The sequence below is a fragment of the Oncorhynchus nerka genome, unplaced genomic scaffold, assembly GCF_034236695.1.
Source record: "Oncorhynchus nerka isolate Pitt River unplaced genomic scaffold, Oner_Uvic_2.0 unplaced_scaffold_1186, whole genome shotgun sequence".
Classification (NCBI taxonomy): Eukaryota; Metazoa; Chordata; class Actinopteri; order Salmoniformes; family Salmonidae; genus Oncorhynchus; species Oncorhynchus nerka.
This window is the reverse complement of record NW_027040147.1, coordinates 72,243-97,387: the sequence shown is the minus strand read 5'-3', so window position 1 is coordinate 97,387 and position 25,145 is coordinate 72,243. Positions and strand designations below refer to the sequence as shown.

Genomic DNA, 25,145 nt, shown 5'->3' with positions numbered 1-25,145 from the left:
GATGTCAAGCCCTGGCACAGCCCTCTAGTTTACTGTCACTTCACAGGGATGTCAAGCCCTGACACAGCCCCCTCTAGTTTACTGTCACTTCACAGGGATGTCAAGCCCTGACACAGCCCCTCTAGTTTACTGTCACTTCACAGGGATGTCAAGCCCTGACACATCACCTCTAGTTTACTGTCACAGAGATGTCAAGCCCTGACACAGCCCCTTTAGTTTACTGTCACAGAGATGTCAAGCCCTGACACATCACCTCTAGTTTACTGTCACAGAGATGTCAAGCCCTGACACACCTCCTCTACTTTACTGTCACAGGGATGTCAAGCCCTGACACAGCCCCTCTAGTTTACTGTCACTTCACAGGGATGTCAAGCCCTGACACAGCCCCTCTAGTTTACTGTCACTTCACAGGGATGTCAAGCCCTGACACAGCCCCTCTAGTTTACTGTCACAGAGATGTCAAGCCCTGACACAGCCCCTCTAGTTTACTGTCACAGAGATGTCAAGCCCTGACACAGCTCCTCTAGTTTACTGTCACAGAGATGTCAAGCCCTGACACAGCCCCTCTAGTTTACTGTCACAGAGATGTCAAGCCCTGACACAGCCCCTCTAGTTTACTGTCACAGAGATGTCAAGCCCTGACACAGCCCCTCTAGTTTACTGTCACAGAGATGTCAAGCCCTGACACAGCCCTCTAGTTTACTGTCACAGAGATGTCAAGCCCTGACACAGCCCTCTAGTTTACTGTCACAGAGATGTCAAGCCCTGACACAGCCCCTCTAGTTTACTGTCACAGAGATGTCAAGCCCTGACACAGCCCCTCTAGTTTACTGTCACAGGGATGTCAAGCCCTGACACAGCCACTCTAGTTTACTGTCACAGAGATGTCAAGCCCTGACACAGCCCCTCTAGTTTACTGTCACAGATGTCAAGCCCTGACACAGCCCTCTAGTTTACTGTCACAGAGATGTCAAGCCCTGACACAGCCCCCTCTAGTTTACTGTCACAGGAGATGTCAAGCCCTGACACAGCCCCCTCTAGTTTACTGTCACAGAGATGTCAAGCCCCTCTAGTTTACTGTCACTTCACAGGGATGTCAAGCCCTGACACAGCCCCTCTAGTTTACTGTCACAGAGATGTCAAGCCCTGACACAGCCCCTCTAGTTTACTGTCACAGAGATGTCAAGCCCTGACACAGCCCCTCTAGTTTACTGTCACAGAGATGTCAAGCCCTGACACAGCCCCTCTAGTTTACTGTCACAGGGATGTCAAGCCCTGACACAGCCCCTCTAGTTTACTGTCACAGAGATGTCAAGCCCTGACACAGCCCCTCTAGTTTACTGTCACAGGGATGTCAAGCCCTGACACAGCCCCTCTAGTTTACTGTCAAACACTCACACCGCCTGTCCGTCTCTCCTCCAGTTGGACTTCCGGACGCCGCCGGGTTTCGACCGGACGCGTAACACTGAGATCGGTAACAAGGACATCAAGTTGAAACACCTGGAGGAGGCGTTCACCTCAGAACACTGGCTGGTCCGGATCTACAAGGTCAAGAAGGAGGAGAACAGGGACCCCCTGGTGCACAGCATCCGCAGCAGCAACAGCAGCAGACAAAAGTACACCTCTAAAAAGGTACAGGTTCATCCACGCTTCTCTCTTCTCTAATGGAGAGCTCTAGTGAATGATAGAGGTTCATCCATGCTTCTCTCTTCTCTAATGGAGAGATCTGGTGAATGATACAGGTTCATCCACGCTTCTCTCTTCTCTAATGGAGAGCTCTAGTGAATGATAGAGGTTCATCCACGCTTCTCTCTTCTCTAATGGAGAGCTCTAGTGAATGATACAGGTTCATCCACACTTCTCTCTTCTATAATGGAGAGATCTGGTGAATGATACAGGTTCATCCACGCTTCTCTCTTCTCTAATGGAGAGATCTGGTGAATGATACAGGATCATCCACTTCTCTAATGGAGAGATCTGGTGAATGATACAGGATCATCCTTGTCCAGAATCAATTACCCCCTCCCTTCATCCTTGTCCAGAATCAATTACCCCCTCCCTTCATCCTTGTCCAGAATCAATTACCCCCCTCCCTTCATCCTTGTCCAGAATCAATTACCCCCTCCCTTCATCCTTGTCCAGAATCAATTACCCCCTCCCTTCATCCTTGTCCAGAATCAATTACCCCCTCCCTTCATCCTTGTCCAGAATCAATTACCCCTCCCTTCATCCTTGTCCAGAATCAATTACCCCTCCCTTCATCCTTGTCCAGAATCAATTACCCCCACCCTTCATCCTTGTCCAGAATCAATTACCCCCTCCCTTCATCCTTGTCCAGAATCAATTACCCCTCCCTTCATCCTTGTCCAGAATCAACTACCCCCTCCCTTCATTCTTGTCCAGAATCATTACCCCCTCCCTTCATCCTTGTCCAGAATCATTACAATTACCCCCTCCCTTCATCCTTGTCCTTGTCCAGAATCAATCCCCTACCCCCTCCCTTCATCCTTGTCCAGAATCAATTACCCCCTCCCTTCATCCTTGTCCAGAATCAATTACCCCCTCCCTTCATCCCTGTCCAGAATCAATTACCCCCTCCCTTCATCCTTGTCCTTGTCCAGAATCAATTACCCCCTCCCTTCATCCTTGTCCAGAATCAATTACTACCCCCTCCCTTCATCCTTGTCCAGAATCAATTACCCCCTCCCTTCATCCTTGTCCAGAATCAATTACCCCTCCCTTCATCCTTGTCCAGAATCAATTACCCCCTCCCTTCATCCTTGTCCAGAATCAATTACCCCCTCCCTTCATCCTTGTCCAGAATCAATTACCCCCTCCCCTCATCCTTGTCCAGAATCAACTACCCCTCCCTTCATCCTTGTCCAGAATCAATTACCCCTTCCCCTCCCTTCATCCTTGTCCAGAATCAATTACCCCCTCACTTCATCCTTGTCCAGAATCAATTACCCCCTCCCTTCATCCTTGTCCAGAATCAATTACCCCCTCCCTTCATCCTTGTCCAGAATCAATTACCCCCTCACTTCATCCTTGTCCTTGTCCAGAATCAATTACCCCTCCCTTCATCCTTGTCCAGAATCAATTACCCCTCCCTTCATCCTTGTCCAGAATCAATTACCCTCCCTTCATCCTTGTCCAGAATCAATTATGCCCCCCTCCCTTCATCCCTTGTCCAGAATCAATTACCCCTCCCCTCATCCTTGTCCAGAATCAACTATCCCCTCCCTTCATCCTTGTCCTTGTCCAGAATCAATTACCCCTCCCTTCATCCTTGTCCAGAATCAATTACCCCCTCCCTTCATCCCTGTCCAGAATCAATTACCCCCTCCCTTCATCCTTGTCCTTGTCCAGAATCAATTACTATCCCCTCCCTTCATCCTTGTCCAGAATCAATTACCCCTCCCTTCATCCCTGTCCAGAATCAACTACCCCCTCACTTCATCCTTGTCCTTGTCCAAAATCAATTACCCCCTCCCTTCATCCTTGTCCTTGTCCAGAATCAATTACCCCCCCTTCATCCTTGTCCAGAATCAATTACCCCCTTCATCCTTGTCCAGAATCAATTACCCCCTCCCTTAATCCTTGTCCTTGTCCAGAATCAATTACCCCTCCCTTCATCCTTGTCCAGAATCAATTACCCCCCTCCCTTCCACCTTGTCCAGAATCAATTAGGGTTAACTTATCAGGGTGCTAAATGTCTGAGGTTAACCTATCAGAGTGCTAAATGCCTAGGGTTAACCTATGGGAGTGCTAAATGCCTAGGGTTAACCTATCAGAGTGCTAAATGTCTAGGGTTAACCTATCAGAGTGCTAAATGCCTAGGGTTAACCTATCAGAGTGCTAAATGCCTAGGGTTAACCTATCAGAGTGCTAAATGCCTAGGGTTAACCTATCAGAGTGCTAAATTCCTAGGGTTAACCTATCAGAGTGCTAAATGCCTAGGGTTAACCTATCAGCGTGCTAAATGCCTAGGTTAACCTAAATGCCTAGGGTTAACCTATCAGAGTGCTAAATGCCTAGGGTTAACCTATCAGAGTGCTAAATGCCTAGGGTTAACCTATCAGAGTGCTAAATGCATAGGGTTAACCTATCAGAGTGCTAAATGTCTAGGGTTAACCTATCAGAGTGCTAAATGTCTAAGGTTAACCTATCAGTGTGCTAAATGTCTACGGTTAACCTATCAGTGTGCTAAATGTCTAGGGTTAACCTATCAGAGTGCTAAATGTCTAGGGTTAACCTATCAGAGTTCTACATGCCTAGGGTTAACCTATCAGAGTGCTAAATGTCTAAGGTTAACCTATCAGAGTGCTAAATGTCTAGGGTTAACCTATCAGAGTGCTAAATGCCTAGGGTTAACCTATCAGAGTGCTAAATGTCTAAGGTTAACCTATCAGAGTGCTAAATGTCTAGGGTTAACCTATCAGAGTGCTAAATGCCTAGGGTTAACCTATCAGAGTGCTAAATGTCTAGGGTTAACCTATCAGAGTGCTACATGTCTAGGGTTAACCTATCAGAGTGCTAAATGTCTCAGAGTGCTAAATGTCTAGGGTTAACCTATCAGAGTGGGTTAACCTATCAGAGTGCTAAATGCCTAGGGTTAACCTATCAGAGTGCTAAATGTCTAGGGTTAACCTATCAGTGCTAAATGTCTAGGTTAACCTAAATGTCTAGGGTTAACCTATCAGAGTGCTAAATGTCTAGGGTTAACCTATCAGATGTGCTAAAATGCTAAATCTAGGGTTAACCTATCAGAGTGCTAAATGTCTAGGGTTAACCTATCAGAGTGCTAAATGTCTAGGTTAACCTATCAGTGCTAAATGTCTAAGGTTAACCTATCAGTGTGCTAAATGTCTAGGGTTAACCTATCAGAGTGCTAAATGTCTAGGGTTAACCTATCAGGTGCTAAATGTCTAGGGTTAACCTATCAGCTAAATGTCTAGGGTTAACCTATCAGATGTCTATCTAGGGTTAACCTATCAGAGTGCTAAATGTCTAGGGTTAACCTATCAGAGTGCTAAATGTCTAGGGTTAACCTATCAGATGCCTAGGGTTAACCTATCAGAAATGTCTAGGGTTAACCTATCAGAGTGCTAAATGTCTAGGGTTAACCTATCAGAGTGCTAAATGTCTAGGGTTAACCTATCAGAGTGCTAAATGTCTAGGGTTAACCTATCAGAGAGGGATATAGTTTTCTGGACTGATCTACTGTCTCATCTAAATGTTATGATTTCATTTCTTCAGACGGCGAAGAGGAAGCGTGGTCATGTGAAGAACAAACTTGCCCTCAAGAAAGGCAAGAAACTGAACAACAAGAAATCAGTTTAACCATAAAAACGACCACGAAGGCGCTACGAGGGAGAGAGAGGGGGAGAGAGAGAGACAGAGGGGGAGAGAGAGAGAGAGAGGGGAAGGGAGAGAGAGGGGAAGGGAGAGAGAGAGAGAGAGAGAGAGGGGAGAGAGGGGGAGAGAGAGGGGAGAGAGAGAGAGAGAGAGAGGGGGAGAGAGAGGGAGAGAGAGAGAGAGGGGGAGAGAGAGGGGAGGGGAGAGAGGAGAGGGGAGAGAGGGGGAGAGGGGGAGGGAGAGAGAGAGAGGAGAGAGAGGGGGAGAGAGGGGAGAGAGAGAGAGAGAGAGAGAGAGAGGTGAGAGAGAGGTGTACAAATCATTCAAAACGCAAACAAGCAAGTAATCCACCAATCAAGAAGAAGAATAACGAACACCAACCAACGGTCTGAGAGACCTGTTACCTGGACGACCAGGTCTATGATGATCATCGTGGTTAATCGAGGTTCTATGATGACCCTTCTGTTGACCTCTGTTGGGGTGTCGTCCAGTTCCGATGACCTCCCTCTGCCGGTTCGTTTTTAACCTGAAGAACTGAACTTTGACCTGTCGACGACCTTAGAATTGTTTTTTTTTGTACTTGACTATTGCTGTGTTGAGAGGGAGGGGAGGGGAGAGGAGAGGAGAGAGGGAGAGGAGAGGGGAGGGGAGGGGAGGGGAGGGGAGGGGGGAGGGGAGGGGAGAGGAGAGGAGAGGAGAGGAGAGGAGAGGAGAGGAGAGGAGAGGAGAGGAGAGGAGAGGAGAGGAGAGGGGAGGGAGGGGGAGAGGAGAGGAGAGGAGAGGAGAGGAGAGGAGAGGAGAGGAGAGGAGGGAGAGGAGAGAGAGGAGAGGAGGAGCCATTGTAAATTTACACCACTCCAGGCCAGGGCATGACAGGCAGACAGACCGAGGATACATTCCAAAAGGTGCCTTATTCCCTATGGGTCCTGTTCAAAAGTAGTGCCCTATATAGGGAATAGGGTGCCATTTGTGTCACACAGATTTTTTTTTTTTATGGGGGAAAAACTAACAAACAAAACAACTACACTAATATCAAAATCATTCAATCTAAACTGACTTGGAATCAGTCCGTGGCACCAAAGACATTCTGTACCATTTCAGGGTGTGAACTAAACTAGTTACCTTTTATAAAAACACAAAACACATGAAAGAGGAGTTTTGAGAGGAGTTTTGATGTAACGTGGAGTCAGAGAAGGTTTAGTTCCTGGTGCATGTTCAGTTATTGTTTGGTGTTTACTTCCTGTCTGTCTCAGTTGATTCGGTCTCCTGTTCGACCTGGTGTTGATCTATCACACTATGGCAACATCAAATAAACACCTTTTAAAAAAAATAAAAATGTAATCCCACTAAATTCCCTGTAACAATCAATCAATAAATGTATTTATAAAGCCCTTCTTACATCAGCCGATGTCACAAAGTGCTGTACAGAAACCCAGCCTAAAACCCCCCAAAACAGCAAGCAATGCAGGTGTAGAAGCACGTTGGCTAGGAAAAACTCCCTATAAAAGGGCCAAGGAACCTGGGAAGGAACCTAGAGAGAGGAACCAGGCTACGAGGCCAACGATACATCTTGTAGTTCTCGGAGAACAGAAATACAACAACGACTTGATGATTTGTTAGATGGAGTAGATGTTATTTTATCATTTTCCTTATGAGATTGTCTGGGCTGAGATGCCCTTCGTACGGCTGAAACACCTGTTCTTCTAGGTGTTAGAACACGCTGCACTGAAACAGCCTAAAATGCTCGACCTGGTTTGATTGTCCATTTTGTCCTGATGCACTTTAGTCACATCGGTACTTCTCCTTGTCCTATAGCCACCCTTCTGTTTCTAAAGGTAACACGTAGAATCTCTCTGGTACATGAAGTGGCTCTTTTTCAGGAGTTAAACCTCTGTAGTTTAACGACACTCAGTGTCTAATCTAAATCCAGTCTCTCAACGTGTTGTCCCCCTGCAATCACATGGTCTTTATTCGTCATGATGATTGGTCAGGACTGTATTGGCCTTAATCACATGGTCTTTATTCGTCATGATGATTGGTCAGGACTGTATTGGCCTTAATCACATGGTCTTTATTCGTCATGATGATTGGTCAGGACTGTATTGGCCTTAATCACATGGTCTTTATTCGTCATGATGATTGGTCAGGACTGAGCCTTAATCACATGGTTTTTATTCGTCATGATGATTGGTCAGGACTGTATTGGCCTTAATCACATGTTCTTTATTCGTCATGATGATTGGTCAGGACTGTATTGGCCTTAATCACATGGTCTTTATTCGTCATGATGATTGGTCAGGACTGTATTGGCCTTAATCACATGGTCTCATGATGATTGGTCAGGACTGTATTGGCCTTAATTGGTCTTTACCATGATGATTGGTCAGGACTGTATTGGCTTAATCCTCTTTATTCGTCATGATGATTGGTCAGGACTGTATTGGCCTTAATCACATGGTCTTTATTCGTCATGATGATTGGTCAGGACTGTATTGGCCTTAACAGCTTTACCAGGAGAAGCCCATATATCAACGTGTCAAGACTCTGTCCTGTGTCACAAGGGGCGCTCTATTCCCTATGTAGTGCACTACCTTTTGACCAGAATTGTATGGGCCCTGATCAAAAGTAGGGTACTAAATAGGGAATAGGGTGCTATTTTGGACGTGGCCTCTCTCTAGGGTATTTATTACATGAACGATGGAGGCTAATGGAGAAAAAGTAGCGTCCTATTAGGAATGAAATGCAGAAACGGTAGACTTTTTTTCCTTAAAATAAACAGTTTATTCCATCAATTGTAATGACATGGATGCTGGTGGGGTGTGAGAATGAAAGATAACTTCTTTTTATTTTATTAAAGAGGTTGCATTAAATTGTCTCTGTGTGTCGTTTTGTCTTCCTCTCGATCCCAACACAGCTTTTTGTCTCGTCACGGAGGATTCCAAACGTACTTGTGTGTGTCTGTTAAGATCCACTAGATGGCAGCACTCCACCGCCAGTTAGCGCCAGTTAACTGTAGAGATATTTTACCACACGTCTGCATGACATGCAGTACTAGAATCAGTTATGTTCTTGAGACCTGAGAAGAGCTACTTTCATTTGTGTTTTCTACCGACCTCTCGACATCCTCTCCTCAAACCCGGTCGTCAGTCGTCCGAAATCCAAACTGTCATATCATTCTCTGGTTCACTATTGTTTCACTTAAACTGAGATGATAGTGAACGAGAGAGAGATAGTATTCACAGTGGTTCCCGGGCTAAATCCCCATCCCACACCACAGACGGCCTGCCAACAACAGAACAACAACAGAACGTGAAGAGATATTTATTCGTCTAATACATAATATACATGGTAAACCCTGTCCCCTGGCTGTCCCATGTCTTAAGACGACTTTCTAAGTCAAGTGTTGCATAGGTTCTACACAGGTGATTCTACATCCCAAATGGCACCCTATTCCCTACATAGTGCACTACTTTAGACCAGGGCTGGCACCCTATTCCCTACATAGTGCACTACTTTAGACCAAAGCCCTGTGGGGAATAGGGATCCATTTGGGACACACCCAAAGAGTGTTTTGGTCAAGGCTCAGTGACTGATGACGTACGCGCTGCAGTGTTGCACTTCACACTTTACACATAATAACATTCATACTCAAAACATGGCTGATCTCATACTGACAGGACGGAGGAGTTAAGAGCTGTTCATACCACTCAGCCAAACTGGACTGGCCTGGTTTCACAGAGGAGTTAAGAGCTGTTCACACCACTCAGCCAAACTGGACTGGCCTGGTTCCACAGAGGAGTTAAGAGCTGTTCACACCACTCAGCCAAACTGGAAACTGGTTGGAGCTGTTCATACCACTCAGCCAAGACTGGCTGTTCCACAGAGGAGTTAAGAGCTGTTCACACCACTCAGCCTGGACTGGACTGGTTCCACAGAGGAGTTAAGAGCTGTTCACACCACTCAGCCAAAAACTGGAGTTCCACAAGAGCTGCCTGATTCCACAGAGGAGTTAAGAGCTGTTCACACCACTCAGCCAAACTGGACTGGCCTGGTTCCACAGAGGAGTTAAGAGCTGTTCATTCCACAGAGGAGTTAAGAGCTGTTCACACCACTCAGCCAAACTGGACTGGCCTGATTCCACAGAGGAGTTAAGAGCTGTTCATACCCCTCAGCCAAACTGGCCTGGTTCCACAGAGGAGTTAAGAGCTGTTCACACCACTCAGCCAAACTGGCCTGGTTCCACATCTACCATAGTTGCTGGAAGGAACCATGTGAAAGGAAACTATCTGAGTCAGCTGGTTGGTTCTGCTTGGCACGATAGTGTGAAAAGGTCCATAGATTCTCAACCAACCCATATTACTGATAAAATGACCTCTATAGCTCTCACTGCCATGCTCCTGTCTACAAAGAGTACATGCTAAATGGAATCCCTGGGACGTCCAACTCTGATGTCACCTCATTGAAGTTCAAATGTAAAGACAGTTAAAGAAAAATATATTTTGGTATTTGTTTCATTAGTCCGTTGTTCCCAAAATGTTTGATTTGTTCAGCAAGTTTTCAAGAGACAGAAATCATCCCTGTATGATAAATGGGTATGATGCTGCTTCAATGGGTAGGTTCATCCCAAGGATCCCGGTTAGCAACTAACTGTCTACAAAGTGTACGACGGTGTTTCTCAGTCAGTTTAAATGAGGCAGGACAAAATGATCACTGCATGAGGATTCTGTTGAAGGAGAATTCAGGAATTATATTCAGACTAGAGTTACCTAACCGATGAACGTTGTAATTTCTACCGACACATCGGAGACAGATTGTTAGTGGAGGGACCAGCTGTGGTGATGGATGGAGTGTTGTTTAGGTGAAGATATGTCGTTAGCACCTCTGCTACAATACATGTTGTAATTAAGACAAAACATGTTGTAATTAAGACAAAACATGTCAGGGAAGGGACCACTACTGGAGCGGCTCTCCTTCTGTTTGTTAAGTAAGATCTAACCTCGTCCCCCCCAGGCTCATTACCACACAGAAAGAGATGGCTGGCGACAAGACAGACTACGGGGCTAGATTGAAGAGCCACCGTAAAGCCCGATTGAAATGTAAAGATCATTTCATATTGAGCTGATATGTGCAGCGTTTACCGTGAATGCAGTCTCCGCTAACGCAGGAAACATTGCCTTTAAATTTAAATCTTGTTATAGCGACTATCTTCCACAGGCCCAGATTGAACCTAAGCCTAGGATCACAGAATATTGAAAACCAGGAGAATAAATATCAGATGTGGATTAAATAAATCAAGGGTCAATATATCTCTCTATAGAGCGGTTGGATTTGTACCTCCTGGATACGGTTGGATTTGTACCTCCTGGATACGGTTGGATTTGCGCATCCCGGATACGGTTGGATTTGTACCTCCTGGATACGGTTGGATTTGCACCTCCTGGATACGGTTGGATTTGCACCTCCTGGATACGGTTGGATTTGCACCTCCTGGATACGGTTGGATTTGTACCTCCTGGATACGGTTGGATTTGCACCTCCTGGATACGGTTGGATTTGCACCTCCTGGATACGGTTGGAGTTGTACCTCCTGGTTACGGTTGGATTTGCACCTCCTGGATACGGTTGGAGTTGTACCTCCTGGATACGGTTGGATTTGTACCTCCCAAATGGCACCCTATTCCCTATGTAATGCACTACTTTTGACCAGGGCCTGGTCCAAAGTAAAGGTACTATGTGGGGAATACTTGGGAGGCAGCCAAGCCACATTCAGTACACTGTTCTACTGTGGTGAAGGCTGTATAGTGGAGGTAGTCTACCTTTCTCTCTGACCTTCACTATCTCTTCAAGGTTAGGCCATAAATTAGTCTATAAAGATCTCTTCAAGGTTAGGCCATAAATTAGACTCTATAAAGATCTCTTCAAGGTTAGGGCATAAATTAGTCTATAAAGACCTCTTCAAGGTTAGGCCATAAATTAGACTCTATAAAGATCTCTTCAAGGTTAGGCCATATATAATCTCTTCAAGGTTCGGCCATATAAATATATCTTCAAGGTTCGGCCATATAAAGATTTCTTCAAGGTTCGGCCATAAATTAGACTCTATAAAGATCTCTTCAAGGTTCGGCCATATAAATATATCTTCAAGGTTCGGCCATATAAAGATCTCTTCAAGGTTCGGCCCTATAAAGATCTCTTCAAGGTTCGGCCATAAATTAGACTCTATAAAGATCTCTTCAAGGTTCGGCCATATAAATATATCTTCAAGGTTCGGCCATATAAATATATCTCTTCAAGGTTCGGCCATATAAAGATCTCTTCAAGGTTCGGCCCTATAAAGATCTCTTCAAGGTTCGGCCATATAAAGATCTCTTCAAGGTTCGGCCATATAAAGATCTCTTCAAGGTTCGGCCCTATAAAGATCTCTTCAATGTTCGGCCCTATAAAGATCTCTTCACGGTTCGGCCATATAAATATCTCTTCAAGGTTCGGCCCTATAAAGATCTCTTCAAGGTTCGGCCATATAAAGATCTCTTCACGGTTCGGCCATATAAAGATCTCTTCAAGGTTCGGCCATATAAAGATCTCTTCACGGTTCGGCCATATAAAGATCTCTTCAAGGTTCGGCCCTATAAAGATCTCTTCAAGGTTCGGCCATATAAAGATCTCTTCACGGTTCGGCCATATAAAGATCTCTTCAAGGTTCGGCCATATAAAGATCTCTTCAAGGTTCGGCCATATAAAGATCTCTTCAAGGTTCGGCCCTATAAAGATCTCTTCAAGGTTCGGCCATATAAAGATCTCTTCAAGGTTCGGCCCTATAAAGATCTCTTCAAGGTTCGGCCATATAAAGATCTCTTCAAGGTTCGGCCCTATAAAGATCTCTTCAAGGTTCGGCCATATAAAGATCTCTTCAAGGTTCGGCCCTATAAAGATCTCTTCAAGGTTCGGCCCTATAAAGATCTCTTCAAGGTTCGGCCATATAAAGATCTCTTCAAGGTTCGGCCATATAAAGATCTCTTCAAGGTTCGGCCCTATAAAGATCTCTTCAAGGTTCGGCCATATAAAGATCTCTTCAGGGTTCGGCCCTATAAAGATCTCTTCAAGGTTCGGCCATATAAAGATCTCTTCAGGGTTCGGCCATATAAAGATCTCTTCAGGGTTCGGCCATATAAAGATCTCTTCAAGGTTCGCCCTATAAAGATCTCTTCAAGGTTCGGCCATATAAAGATCTCTTCAAGGTTCGGCCATATAAAGATCTCTTCAAGGTTCGGCCCTATAAAGATCTCTTCAAGGTTCGGCCATATAAAGATCTCTTCAAGGTTCGGCCCTATAAAGATCTCTTCAAGGTCCGGCCATATAAAGATCTCTTCAGGTTCGGCCATATAAAGATCTCTTCGAGGTTCGGCCCTATAAAGATCTCTTCAAGGTTCGGCCATATAAAGATCTCTTCGAGGTTCGGCCCTATAAAGATCTCTTCAAGGTTGGCCATATAAAGATCTCTTAGGTTCGCCCTATAAAGATCTCTTCAAGGTAAATGCCATATAAAGATCTCTTGGAGCACCAGGCTACTTCCTATAAAGATCTCGTTAGTTCGTGCCCTATAAAGATCTCTTGGGTTGGGCCTATAAAGATCTCATTGAGGTTCGGCTCTATTACATTTCTCCTTCGAGGTTGGAGGGCCTATAAAGATCTCTTCTCAAGGTTTGTGTTATAAAGATCTCTTCAAGGTTGACCATATAAAGATCTCTTCAGAAGGGTGAAGGAAGACTCTTCACTAAAGATCTCTTTGGTGTTGTGCCCATATAAAGATCTCTTCATAGGTTCAGCTGGAATAAAGATCTCTTGGCCTACTGGGTAATAACAGTGGAGACCTGGAAAAGACCCCTCTTGGCCTACTGGGTAATAATAGTTGGAAGGACACCCCTCCTGTGGCCTACTGGGTAATAACAGTGGAGACAACTGGAAGGACAACCCCTCTCTTCTGGGTTAACAGTGGAAACAGCTGGAAAAACCCTCCTTGGCCTAGGTTCGGCCCTATAAAGATCTCTTCACTGGGTAACGGCCATATAAAATCTCTTCAGGGTTAACAGTATAAAGATCTCCTTCAAGGTTCAGTGGAGACAGCTATAAAGATCTCTAGTGGAGACAGCTGGAACATAAAGATCTCTTCAAGGTTCGGCCATATAAGATCTCTTCAAGGGTCCCTCCTGTGGCCTATAAAAGGACAAACAGACTGGAGCACCAGGCCTTCCTGGGTTCCAATCACTGGAGACAGCTGGAAGGACAACCCTCCTGTGCCTACTGTGAATACTGAAGATTGCTGGTGTGGGCTGGAGAAATGGCTTTGGAAGGACAACCCCTCCTGTGCCTACTGGGTTGACATTGGAGACAGTGTTCAACCTCTGATTACTTTCTCCATGGTGCCCTGTTGGAGGGGCAGTGGAGACAGCTGGAAGTTCTCTATCCTGTGGCCTATTGTGTTATGAACAGTGTCCAAGTCAATCCCTCCTGTGACAAACATACATAGACAGCTGGTAGGACAACCCCTCCTGTGGCCATCATAGAACAGAAGGGCTGAAGGACAATCCCTCCTCTTCACTAAACAGTGTGTTTGGTGTTGTGTGGCCTACTTAATTATGGAGATCATAGATCCTGTGGATCTTACATACAGTGGAGACAGCTGGAAGGACAACCCCTCCTGTGGCCTACTGGGTAATAACAGTGGAGACAGCTGGAAGGACAACCCCTCCTGTGGCCTACTGGGTAATAACAGTGGAGACAGCTGGAAGGACAACCCCTCCTGTGGCCTACTGGGTAATAATAGTGGAGACAGCTGGAAGGACACCCCTCCTGTGGCCTACTGGGTAATAACAGTGGAGACAGCTGGAAGGACAACCCCTCCTGTGGCTTACTGGGTAATAACAGTGGAAACAGCTGGAAGGACAACCCCTCCTGTGGCCTACTGGGTAATAACAGTGGAGACAGCTGGAAGGACAACCCCTCCTGTGGCCTACTGGGTAATAACAGTGGAGACAGCTGGAAGGACAACCCCTCCTGTGGCCTACTGGGTAATAACAGTGGAGACAGCTGGAAGGACAATCCCTCCTGTGGCCTACTGGGTAATAACAGTGGAGACAGCTGGAAGGACAACCCCTCCTGTGGCCTACTGGGTAATAATAGTGGAGACAGCTGGAAGGACAACCCCTCCTGTGGCCTACTGGGTAATAGCAGTGGAGACAGCTGGAAGGACAATCCCTCCTGTGGCCTACTGGGTAATAACAGTGGAGACAGCTGGAAGGACAACCCCTCCTGTGGCCTACTGGGTAATAACAGTGGAGACAGCTGGAAGGACAACCCCTCCTGTGGCCTACTGGGTAATAATAGTGGAGACAGCTGGAAGGACAACCCCTCCTGTGGCCTACTGGGTAATAACAGTGGAGACAGCTGGAAGGACAACCCCTCCTGTGGCCTACTGGGTAATAACAGTGGAGACAGCTGGAAGGACAACCCCTCCTGTGGCCTACTGGGTAATAACAGTGGAGACAGCTGGAAGGACAATCCCTCCTGTGGCCTACTGGGTAATAACAGTGGAGACAGCTACAGTACCTGTGCAAACAAATTAAAAGTGAAGGAAGAACCATGTGAATATAATATATTCTTCTGGTATTTAGATTCTACTATATATTTTTTTAAAGCTACATAATTGTTCAGCTATCTTTGACCACCAACGATCACGCTCATCTTCTGTCCCTAACCAACCTCTTCCTGGTTCGACCCGGTCCGTCTCCAAAATGGCCGCCAAGTTTCCTGTATCGTGTGGTAGCAGGTCAGCTTCTGACAGGGAAACTCAGTGAGCTTTTTGCTGTCTTGACTGTAGTATCTGTCCCTCTTGAGAGTCTTTGGCACCTCTCATTCTTATTGAATGACTGAGACACAAGCTCCTCATCCAAGACAATCCTTGGGCAAATCTGAAAATTAGCACCCTATTCCCTATATAGTGCACTCTTTCTGCAGTTGTCCTCTATATAGAGAATAGGATTCCATTTGGAACACAGGCCCCTTGTGTATTTCCTCTATTCTCTAGCGGCCCGGCTAGCTGGTCCCCTGTGTGTTGCCATGACCACCAGCGGGCCGCTCGCCGTGCTGTGATTGGCAGCTGGCACGTTGCCCCTCCCCCCGAGGCCCCTCCCCTCGTCAGTGGGTCTTCCACAAGGGGTTGTGATACACCCAGCCCTCGCCCTGAGACAAAGAGAGAGAGAAAGAGAGAGAGAGAGAGAGAGACAGAGAGAGAGAGAGAGAGAGACAGAGAGGCAGATAGAGAGAGAGACAGAGAGGCAGATAGAGAGAGAGAGAGAGAGAGAGAGAGAGAGAGAGAGAGAGAGAAAGAGAGTGAGACAGAGAGAGAGACAGAGTGAGACAGAGAGAGACAGAGAGACAGAGAGAGACAGAGAGAGTGAGAGAGAGCGAGAGAGAGTGTGAGAGAGAGAGCGAGAGAGAGTTTCAGAGAGAGGAGAGAGAGAGAACGAGAGAAAGCAAAGGGAAACATATTTAGTAGTGTCTTTTTGTAAATCATTTGGATTGTGAACATACATTAAAGACAAGACCAGGGAAGCTGACTCAAAGTTTGAGGTAATGTCAGAGGTCAAAGTGAACCGTTCAGGTCCTAGTTCCTCACCTCCTTGATGAAGTACTTGGGTGTCCAGGGTGTGTTGGAGGCAGCTCTCTGTCGGCCCTCTGCTCTCTGCCTCTCCTCCAGACAGTGTTTGTGCTCTGTAGCAGAGTCAATGTTTCCTGATCTCAGAGCTGAGGTGACATGCTGCCACAGACGCCTGTAGAGGGACACTATACCATTACTACTGATCTCAGAGCTGAGGTAACATCTCAGAGCTCTGCCCCTGTAGAGGGACACTATACCATTACTACTGATCTCAGAGCTGAGGTGACATGCTGCCAGAGACCCTGTAGAGGGACACTATACCATTACTACTGATCTCAGAGCTGAGGTGACATGCTGCCACAGACGCCTGTAGAGGGACACTATACCATTACTACTGATCTCAGAGCTGAGGTAACACTCTGCCCCTGTAGAGGGACACTATACCATTACTACTGATCTCAGAGCTGAGGTAACACTCTGCCCCTGTAGAGGGACACTATACCATTATTACTGATCTCAGAGCTGAGGTAACACTCTGCCCCTGTAGAGGGACACTATACCATTATTACTGATCTCAGAGCTGAGGTAACATCTGACCCTGTAGAGGGACACTATACCATTATTACTGATCTCAGAGCTGAGGTAACACTCTGCCCCTGTAGAGGGACACTATACCATTATTACTGATCTCAGAGCTGAGGTAACACTCTGCCCCTGTAGAGGGACACTATACCATTATTACTGATCTCAGAGCTGAGGTAACACTCTGCCACAGACGCCTGTAGAGGGACACTATACCAGTATTACTGATCTCAGAGCTGAGGTAACACGCTGCCCCTGTAGAGGGACACTATACCATTATTACTGATCTCAGAGCTGAGGTAACACGCTGCCCCTGTAGAGGGACACTATACCATTATTACTGATCTCAGAGCTGAGGTAACACGCTGCCCCTGTAGAGGGACACTATACCATTATTACTGATCTCAGAGCTGAGGTAACACTCTGCCCCTGTAGAGGGACACTATACCATATTATTACTGATCTCAGAGCTGAGGTGACCCTCCTCGCCGTGATTACCATTACTAGTGTCCCTGAGGTTTCTCACAGACGCCTGTAGAGGGACACTGTACCATTCCTGATCTCAGAGCTCCTCTGCCCCCTAGAGGGACCTCACCGTGATTACTGATCTCAGAGCTGAGGTCCCTGTTTCTCCATGGGGACACTATACCATTACTACTGATCTCAGAGCTGAGGTAACACTCCCCCTCAGAGTGACTATACCATTATTACTGATCCCTGAGGTTTCTCCACGCCTGTAGGGGATCTATCTTCCCTCAGAGCTCACTCCTCACCTGTAGAGGGATTACCATTATTACTGTCCCTGTTTCTCCATGTAGAGGTCACTCCCATTCCTACTGACTCAGAGCTGAGGTGACATGTAGTGTCCCTGTTTCTCCATGAGGTAACACTCTCCCTAGAGGGACACCTACCCTCCCTCCCTCCCTCCCTCCCTCCCTAGAGGACCTCCTCACTACGTGATTCAGAGCTGAGGTAACACCTGTTTCTCCATAGGGGACACTATCTCCTGATCTCAGAGCCTCCCTCCCTCCTCACCATGATTATTAGTGTCCCTGTTTCTCCATGGGGCATTATTCTCCCTAACACCTCCACTCCCTCCTCACCGTGATTCTGATCTCAGAGTGAGGTCCCTGTTTCCCCATGGGGACACTATACCATTATTACTGATCTCAGAGCTGAGGTAACACCTCCCCTGTAGAGGGACACTATACCATTATTACTGATCTCAGAGGGGTAACATCTGCCCCTAGAGGGACCTACCCTCCCTCCCTCCCTCCTCACCGTGATTCGTAGTGTCCCTGTTTCTCCATGGGGCATCTCCCTCCCTCCTCCCTCCTCCCTCCTCACCGTGATTCGTAGTGTCCCTGTTTCTCCATGGGGCGTATCTTCTTCCCTCCTCCCTCCTCACCGTGATTCGTAGTGTCCCTGTTTCTCCATGGGGCGTATGTCCCTCCCTCCTCCCTCCTCACCGTGATTCGTAGTGTCCCTGTTTCTCCATGGGGCGTATCTCCCTCCCTCCCTCCTCCCTCCCCTCCTCACCGTGATTCGTAGTGTCCCTGTTTCTCCATGGGGCGTATCTCCCTCCCTCCCTCCCTCCCTCCCTCCCTCACCGTGATTCGTAGTGTCCCTGTTTCTCCATGGGGCGTATCTCCCTCCCTCCCTCCCTCCTCCCTCACCGTGATTCGTAGTGTCCCTGTTTCTCCATGGGGCGTATCTCCCTCCCTCCCTCCCTCCTCACCGTGATTCGTAGTGTCCCTGTTTCTCCATGGGGCGTATCTCCCTCCCTCCCCCCCTCCCTCCCTCCTCACCGTGATTCGTAGTGTCCCTGTTTCTCCATGGGGCGTATCTCCTCCCTCCCTCCCTCCCTCCCTCCCTCCTCACCGTGATTCGTAGTGTCCCTGTTTCTCCATGGGGCGTATCTCCCTCCCTCCCTCCCTCCCTCCCTCCCTCCTCACCGTGATTCGTAGTGTCCCTGTTTCTCCATGGGGCGTATCTCCCTCCCTCCTCCCTCCCTCCCTCCTCACCGTGATTCGTAGTGTCCCTGTTTCTCCATGGGGCGTATCTTCTTCCTGATGACAGGCAGCTTGGAGGTGTTGATGACCTTGGTCTCTCCACTGCTGTAGGTGAACTCTAGGGTACCGTTCCATTCCCCTTGGGCCTTACACACTATGGTCCCCGTCGGGTTGTGCTTGACCTCCGCTGTCACTCTAACAGGAAGAGTGACGAAGGGTGACGATGTCATTAGGTCAGACACATACAGATGGATGGATGAACACACACACACACACACACCGTCTCAAACAGGGAGGGATAGGAATGACAGGGACCATCAAGATACCTTTATACACATGTAAACATCTCTCTCTCTCTCCTTGTCTCTCTTGTCTCTCTCTCTCTCTCTCTCTCTCTCTCTCTCTCTCTCTCTCTCTCTCTCTCTCTCTCTCTCTCTCTCTCTCTCTCTCTCTCTCTCTCTGTCTCTCTCTCTCTCTCTCTCTCTCTCTCTCTCTCTCTCTCTCTCTCTCTCTCTCTCAGACCCACCTGTGTATCTTTCCTCCATAGAAGGGTTTAGTATGGAAGGTAACGGTGGCAGAGTATCCACTCTTGGCACAACTGATGGTGACTTTCCCTCCCAGCTCCACCCAGGGTACGGTAAGAATGGAGCGGGCGTAGGCACAGGGCAGAGTGAACACATACTCCTCATCATGCTCCAACAGACGTAGAACACCTGGAGGAGAGAGAGAGAGAGGAGAGAGAGAGAGAGAGAGAGAGAGAGAGGAGAGAGAGGAAGAGAGAGAGAGAGGAGAGAGAGAGAGGAGAGAGAGAGAGGAGAGAGAGGAGAGAGGAGAGAGAGAGGAGGGAGAGGAGAGAGAGACAGAGAGAGGGAGGGAGAGAGGAGAGAGAGAGAGAGAGACGAGAGAGGGGGGAGAGAGAGAGAGAGAGAGGGGAGAGAGAGGAGATCCTAGTTAATGTGGTAACAGGACTGGATCCTAGTTAATACAGGAACAGGACTGGATTCTAGTTAATGTGGTAACAGGACTGGATCCTAGTTAATACAGGAACAGGACTGGACCCTAGTTAATGTGGTAACAGGATTGGATCCTAGTTAATACAGGAAGAGGACTGGATCCTAGCTAATGTGGTAACAGGACTGGACCCTAGTTAATACCGGAACAGGACTGGATCCTAGTTGGTTCTCTCCTCTCTCTGAGTCCTGTCCTGTCCTGGTTCTCTCCTCTCTGCTCCTCTCTCTGAGTCCTGTCCTGGTTCTCTCCTCTCTCTGAGTCCTGTCCTGGTTCTCTCCTCCTCTCTGAGTCCTGTCCTGTCCTGGTTCTCTCCTCTCTGCTCCTCTCTCTGAGTCCTGTCCTGGTTTTCTCTGAGTCCTGTCCTGGTTCTCTCCTCTCTCTGAGCCCTGGCCTGGCCCTCTCATCTCTCCTCTCTCTGAGCCCTGGCCTGGCCCTCTCATCTCTCCTCTCTCTGAGCCCTGGCCTGGCTTCTCATCTCTCCTCTCTCAGTACATTACATAAGAGACAGCTGGGTGAAATCTGCTGCGGGCAGAAACCCAGGTCTGACAGATCCACATCTGTTTCCCCAAGACAGGAGGGGGTGGAGGGGGGATGGGGAGAGGAGATGGCCATGCCTCAGTGTCATTCTGGAGGGGGGAGGGGTGGAGGGGAGAGAGGAGATGGCCCTGCCTCAGTGTCTTTCTGGAGGGGTGGGGGGGAGATAGCCCTGCCTCAGTGTCTTTCTGGAGGGGTGGAGGGGGGAGGGGTGGAGGGGGAGAGGAAATGGCCATGCCTCAGTGTCATTCTGGAGGGGGAGGGGTGGAGGGGAGAGAGGAGATGGCCCTGCCTCAGTGTCATTCTGGAGGGGGGGGGTGGAGGGGGAGAGGGATGGCCCTGCCTCAGTGTCTTTCTGGAGGGGGAGAGGGGGAGAGGAGATAGCCCTGCCTCAGTGTCTTTCTGGAGGGGTGGAGGGGGAGGGGGAGAGGAGATGGCCCTGCCTCAGTGTCTTTCTGGAGGGGTGGAGGGGGAGGGGGAGAGGAGATGGCCCTGCCTCAGTGTCTTTCTGGAGGGTGGAGGGGGGGGAGAGGAGATGGCCCTGCCTCAGTGTCTTTCTGGAGGGTGGAGGGGAGAGGAGATGGCCCTGCCTCAGTGTCTTTCTGGAGGGGTGGAGGGGAGAGGAGATGGCCCTGCCTCAGTGTCTTTCTGGAGGGGTGGAGGGGGGAGGGGGAGAGGAGATGGCCCTGCCTCAGTGTCTTTCTGGAGGGGGGGGGGGATAGCCCTGCCTCAGTGTCATTCTGGAGGGGTGGAGGGGGGATGAGAGGGAGGCTAGGGCCTGATGCATCTGTTTCCCAAATACAGGAAGGGTTGGGACAGTCGGCATATTGCAGGAAGTGCTCAGTGAGAGGCTCTCGGCTCGCTAGCCTGGCAGCGCTATTATGAGAATGTGTGAGAATGCCAGGTCAGCGTTTCTTACTAAGAGTGCCCACGTCACCTGCTGTCACAAATACACACCCACACACTCACCAGCATGCTAGCACACGTGTACATGTGCACAATCACACACACACACACACACACACACACACACACACACACACACACACACACACACACTTCACAGAGACACACTTCCCTCCCTGTCTGCCTGCCAAACAAGGTTCGCTGCAAAGGATGCTGGGGTATACGACGTGGTGCGTTAGATGTCACCGAGTGACAGACAGTGGAGCCAATCCTCTGTCTCTATATCAGGCTACCAGGTTGACCATCACAATCCTCTGTCTCTATATCAGACTACCAGGTTGACCATCACAATCCCCTGTCTCTATATCAGACTACTAGGTTGACCATCACAATCCTCTGTCTCTATATCAGACTACCAGGTTGACCATCACAATCATCTGTCTCTATATCAGACCACCAGGTTGACCATCACAATCCTCTGTCTCTATATCAGACTACCAGGTTGACCATCACAATCCTCTGTCTCTATATCAGACTACCAGGTTGACCATCACAATCCTCTGTCTCTATATCAGACTACCAGGTTGACCATCACAATCCCCTGTCTCTATATCAGGCTACCAGGTTGACCATCACAATCCCCTGTCTCTATATCAGGCTACCAGGTTGACCATCACAATCCCCTGTCTCTATATCAGGCTACCAGGTTGACCATCACAATCCCCTGTCTCTATATCAGGCTACCAGGTTGACCATCACAATCCTCTGTCTCTATATCAGGCTACCAGGTTGACCATCACAATCCCCTGTCTCTATATCAGGCTACCAGGTTGACCATCACAATCCTCTGTCTCTATATCAGACTACCAGGTTGACCATCACAATCCTCTGTCTCTATATCAGACTACCAGGTTGACCATCACAATCCCCTGTCTCTATATCAGGCTACCACGTTGACCATCACAATCCTGTGTCTCTATATCAGACTACCAGGTTGACCATCACAATCCCCTGTCTCTATATCAGACTACCAGGTCTCTATATCAGACCACTAGGTTGACCATCACAATCCTCTGTCTCTATATCAGACTACCAGGTTGACCATCACAATCCTCTGTCTCTATATCAGACTACCAGGTTGACCATCACAATCCCCTGTCTCTATATCAGACCACCACGTTGACCATCACAATCCCTGTCAATCCTGTGTCTCTATATCAGACTACCAGGTTGACCATCACAATCCCCTGTCTCTATATCAGACTACCAGGTCATCACCCTGTCTCTATATCAGACCACTAGGTTGACCATCACAATCCTCTGTCTCTATATCAGACTACCACGTTGACCATCACAATCCTGTGTCTCTATATCAGACTACCAGGTTGACCATCACAATCCTCTGTCTCTATATCAGACTACCAGGTTGACCATCACAATCCCCTGTCTCTATATCAGGCTACCAGGTTGACCATCACAATCCCCTGTCTCTATATCAGGCTACCAGGTTGACCATCACAATCCCCTGTCTCTATATCAGGCTACCAGGTTGACCATCACAATCCCCTGTCTCTATATCAGACTACCAGGTTGACCATCACAATCCCCTGTCTCTATATCAGACTACCAGGTTGACCATCACAATCCTCTGTCTCTATATCAGACTACCAGGTTGACCATCACAATCCTCTGTCTCTATATCAGACTACCAGGTTGACCATCACAATCCTCTGTCTCTATATCAGACTACCAGGTTGACCATCACAATCCTCTGTCTCTATATCAGACTACCAGGTTGACCATCACAATCCCCTGTCTCTATATCAGACTACCAGGTTGACCATCACAATCCCCTGTCTCTATATCAGACTACCAGGTTGACCATCACAATCCTCTGTCTCTATATCAGACTATCACAAGGTCTCTATATCAGACTACCAGGTTGACCATCACAATCCTCTGTCTCTATATCAGACTACCAGGTTGACCATCACAATCCTCTGTCTCTATATCAGACTACCAGGTTGACCATCACAATCCTCTGTCTCTATATCAGACTACCAGGTTGACCATCACAATCCTCTGTCTCTATATCAGACTACCAGGTTGACCATCACAATCCTCTGTCTCTATATCAGACTACCAGGTTGACCATCACAATCCCCTGTCTCTATATCAGACTACCAGGTTGACCATCACAATCCTCTGTCTCTTATCAGACCACCGTTGACCTGCTGGGACATTCTATCAGAGATCCATGTCCCATCACAATCTGTCTCTGTGGGATTCCTATATCAGACTATAAAGGTTGACCATCTCATTCCAGTCTGTCTCTATATCAGACTAGCCAGGTTGACCATCACAATCCTCTGTCTCTATATCAGACTACCAGTTGACCATCACAATCCTCAGTCTCTGAGATACCTACAGCCTAGAGATACCATCACAGCCTGAGAGCTCTACAGCCTGAGAGCTACCTACAGCCTTGAGAGATACAATCAGCCTGAGAGATACCTACAGCCTGGAGAGGTACCTACAGCCTGAGAGATACCTACAGCCTCCTACAGCCTGAGAGCTACCTACAGCCTGAGAGACACCACAGTCCCATTGAGAGTACCGCTAAATGGGTCTCCTACAGCCTGAGAGCTACCTACAGCCTGAGAGCTACCTACAGCCTGAGAGACACCTACAGCCTGAGAGCTACCTACAGCCTGAGAGCTACCTACAGCCTGAGAGATACCTACAGCCTGAGAGATACCTACAGCCTCCTACAGCCTGAGAGCTACCTACAGCCTGAGAGACACCTACAGCCAGAGAGACCGCTAAGGCCTCCTACAGCCTGAGAGCTACCTACAGCCTGAGAGCTACCTACAGCCTGAGAGATACCTACAGCCTGAGAGATACCTACAGCCTGAGAGATACCTCCAGCCTCCTACAGCCTGAGAGACACCTACAGCCTGAGAGACACCTACAGTATCATACAGCCTGAGAGCTACCTACAGCCTGAGAGCTACCTACAGCCTCCTACAGTCTGAGAGCTACCTACAGCCTGAGAGACACCTACAGCCTAAGAGATAACTACAGCCTGAGAGACACCTACAGGCTCCTACAGCCTGAGAGCTACCTACAGCCTGAGAGATACCTACAGCCTGAGAGATACCTACAGCCTGAGAGATACCTACAGCCTCCTACAGCCTGAGAGATACCTACAGCCTGAGAGATACCTACAGCCTAAGAGATAACTACAGCCTGAGAGACACCTACAGGCTCCTATAGCCTGAGAGCTACCTACAGCCTGAGAGATACCTACAGCCTGAGAGATACCTACAGCCTGAGAGATACCTACAGCCTCCTACAGCCTGAGAGATACCTACAGCCTGAGAGATACCTACAGCCTCCTACAGCCTGAGAGATACCTACAGCCTGAGAGATACCTACAGCCTGAGAGATACCTACAGCCTGAGAGACACCTACATTCTCCTACAGCCTGAGAGATACCTACAGCCTGAGAGATACCTACAGCCTGAGAGCTACCTACAGCCTGAGAGATACCTACAGCCTGAGAGATACCTACAGCCTGAGAGATACCTACAGCCTGAGAGATACCTACAGCCTGAGAGATACCTACAGCCTCCTACAGCCTGAGAGATACCTACAGCCTGAGAGATACCTACAGCCTGAGAGCTACCTACAGCCTGAGAGATACCTACAGCCTCCTACAGCCTGAGAGACACCTACAGCCTGAGAGATACCTACAGCCTCCTACAGCCTGAGAGATACCTACAGCCTGAGAGATACCTACAGCCTGAGAGATACCTACAGCCTGAGAGCTACCTACAGCCTGAGAGATACCTACAGCCTCCTACAGCCTGAGAGACACCTACAGCCTCCTACAGCCTGAGAGATACCTACAGCCTGAGAGATACCTACAGCCTCCTACAGCCTGAGAGACACCTACAGCCTCCTACAGCCCGAGAGATACCTACAGCCTGAGAGATACCTACAGCCTGAGAGCTACCTACAGAATGAGAGATACCTAAAGCCTCCTACAGCCTGAGAGACACCTACAGCCTCCTACAGCCTGA

The 25,145-nt window shown here is 48.2% G+C and overlaps 1 protein-coding gene and 2 long non-coding RNA genes across 3 annotated transcripts; 1 reads left to right on the top strand and 2 right to left on the bottom strand.

Annotated features, from left to right (window-relative positions):
• The first annotated feature begins 1,073 nt into the window (after positions 1–1,073).
• LOC135569183 (uncharacterized) lies at positions 1,074–5,385 on the top strand. Its single transcript, XR_010462837.1, has 2 exons — positions 1,074–1,632; positions 5,260–5,385. It is a non-coding gene; the product is annotated as an uncharacterized LOC135569183 (long non-coding RNA).
• Positions 5,386–8,663: 3,278 nt separating this feature from the next.
• On the bottom strand, positions 8,664–9,325 carry LOC135569182 (uncharacterized). The gene is made up of 2 exons (XR_010462836.1): positions 9,272–9,325; positions 8,664–9,186 (listed from the first exon to the last, which is right to left on the bottom strand). It is a non-coding gene; the product is annotated as an uncharacterized LOC135569182 (long non-coding RNA).
• Positions 9,326–14,479: 5,154 nt separating this feature from the next.
• On the bottom strand, positions 14,480–19,359 carry LOC135569186 (oxysterol-binding protein-related protein 10-like; the record flags this gene model as incomplete). The annotated part of the gene is made up of 4 exons (XM_065015976.1): positions 14,480–15,597; positions 16,034–16,187; positions 18,622–18,804; positions 19,136–19,359. Coding segments are annotated over 4 exons (606 nt in total), but the record flags the coding sequence as incomplete, so codon positions are not given.
• Between the last annotated feature and the right edge of the window lie 5,786 nt (positions 19,360–25,145).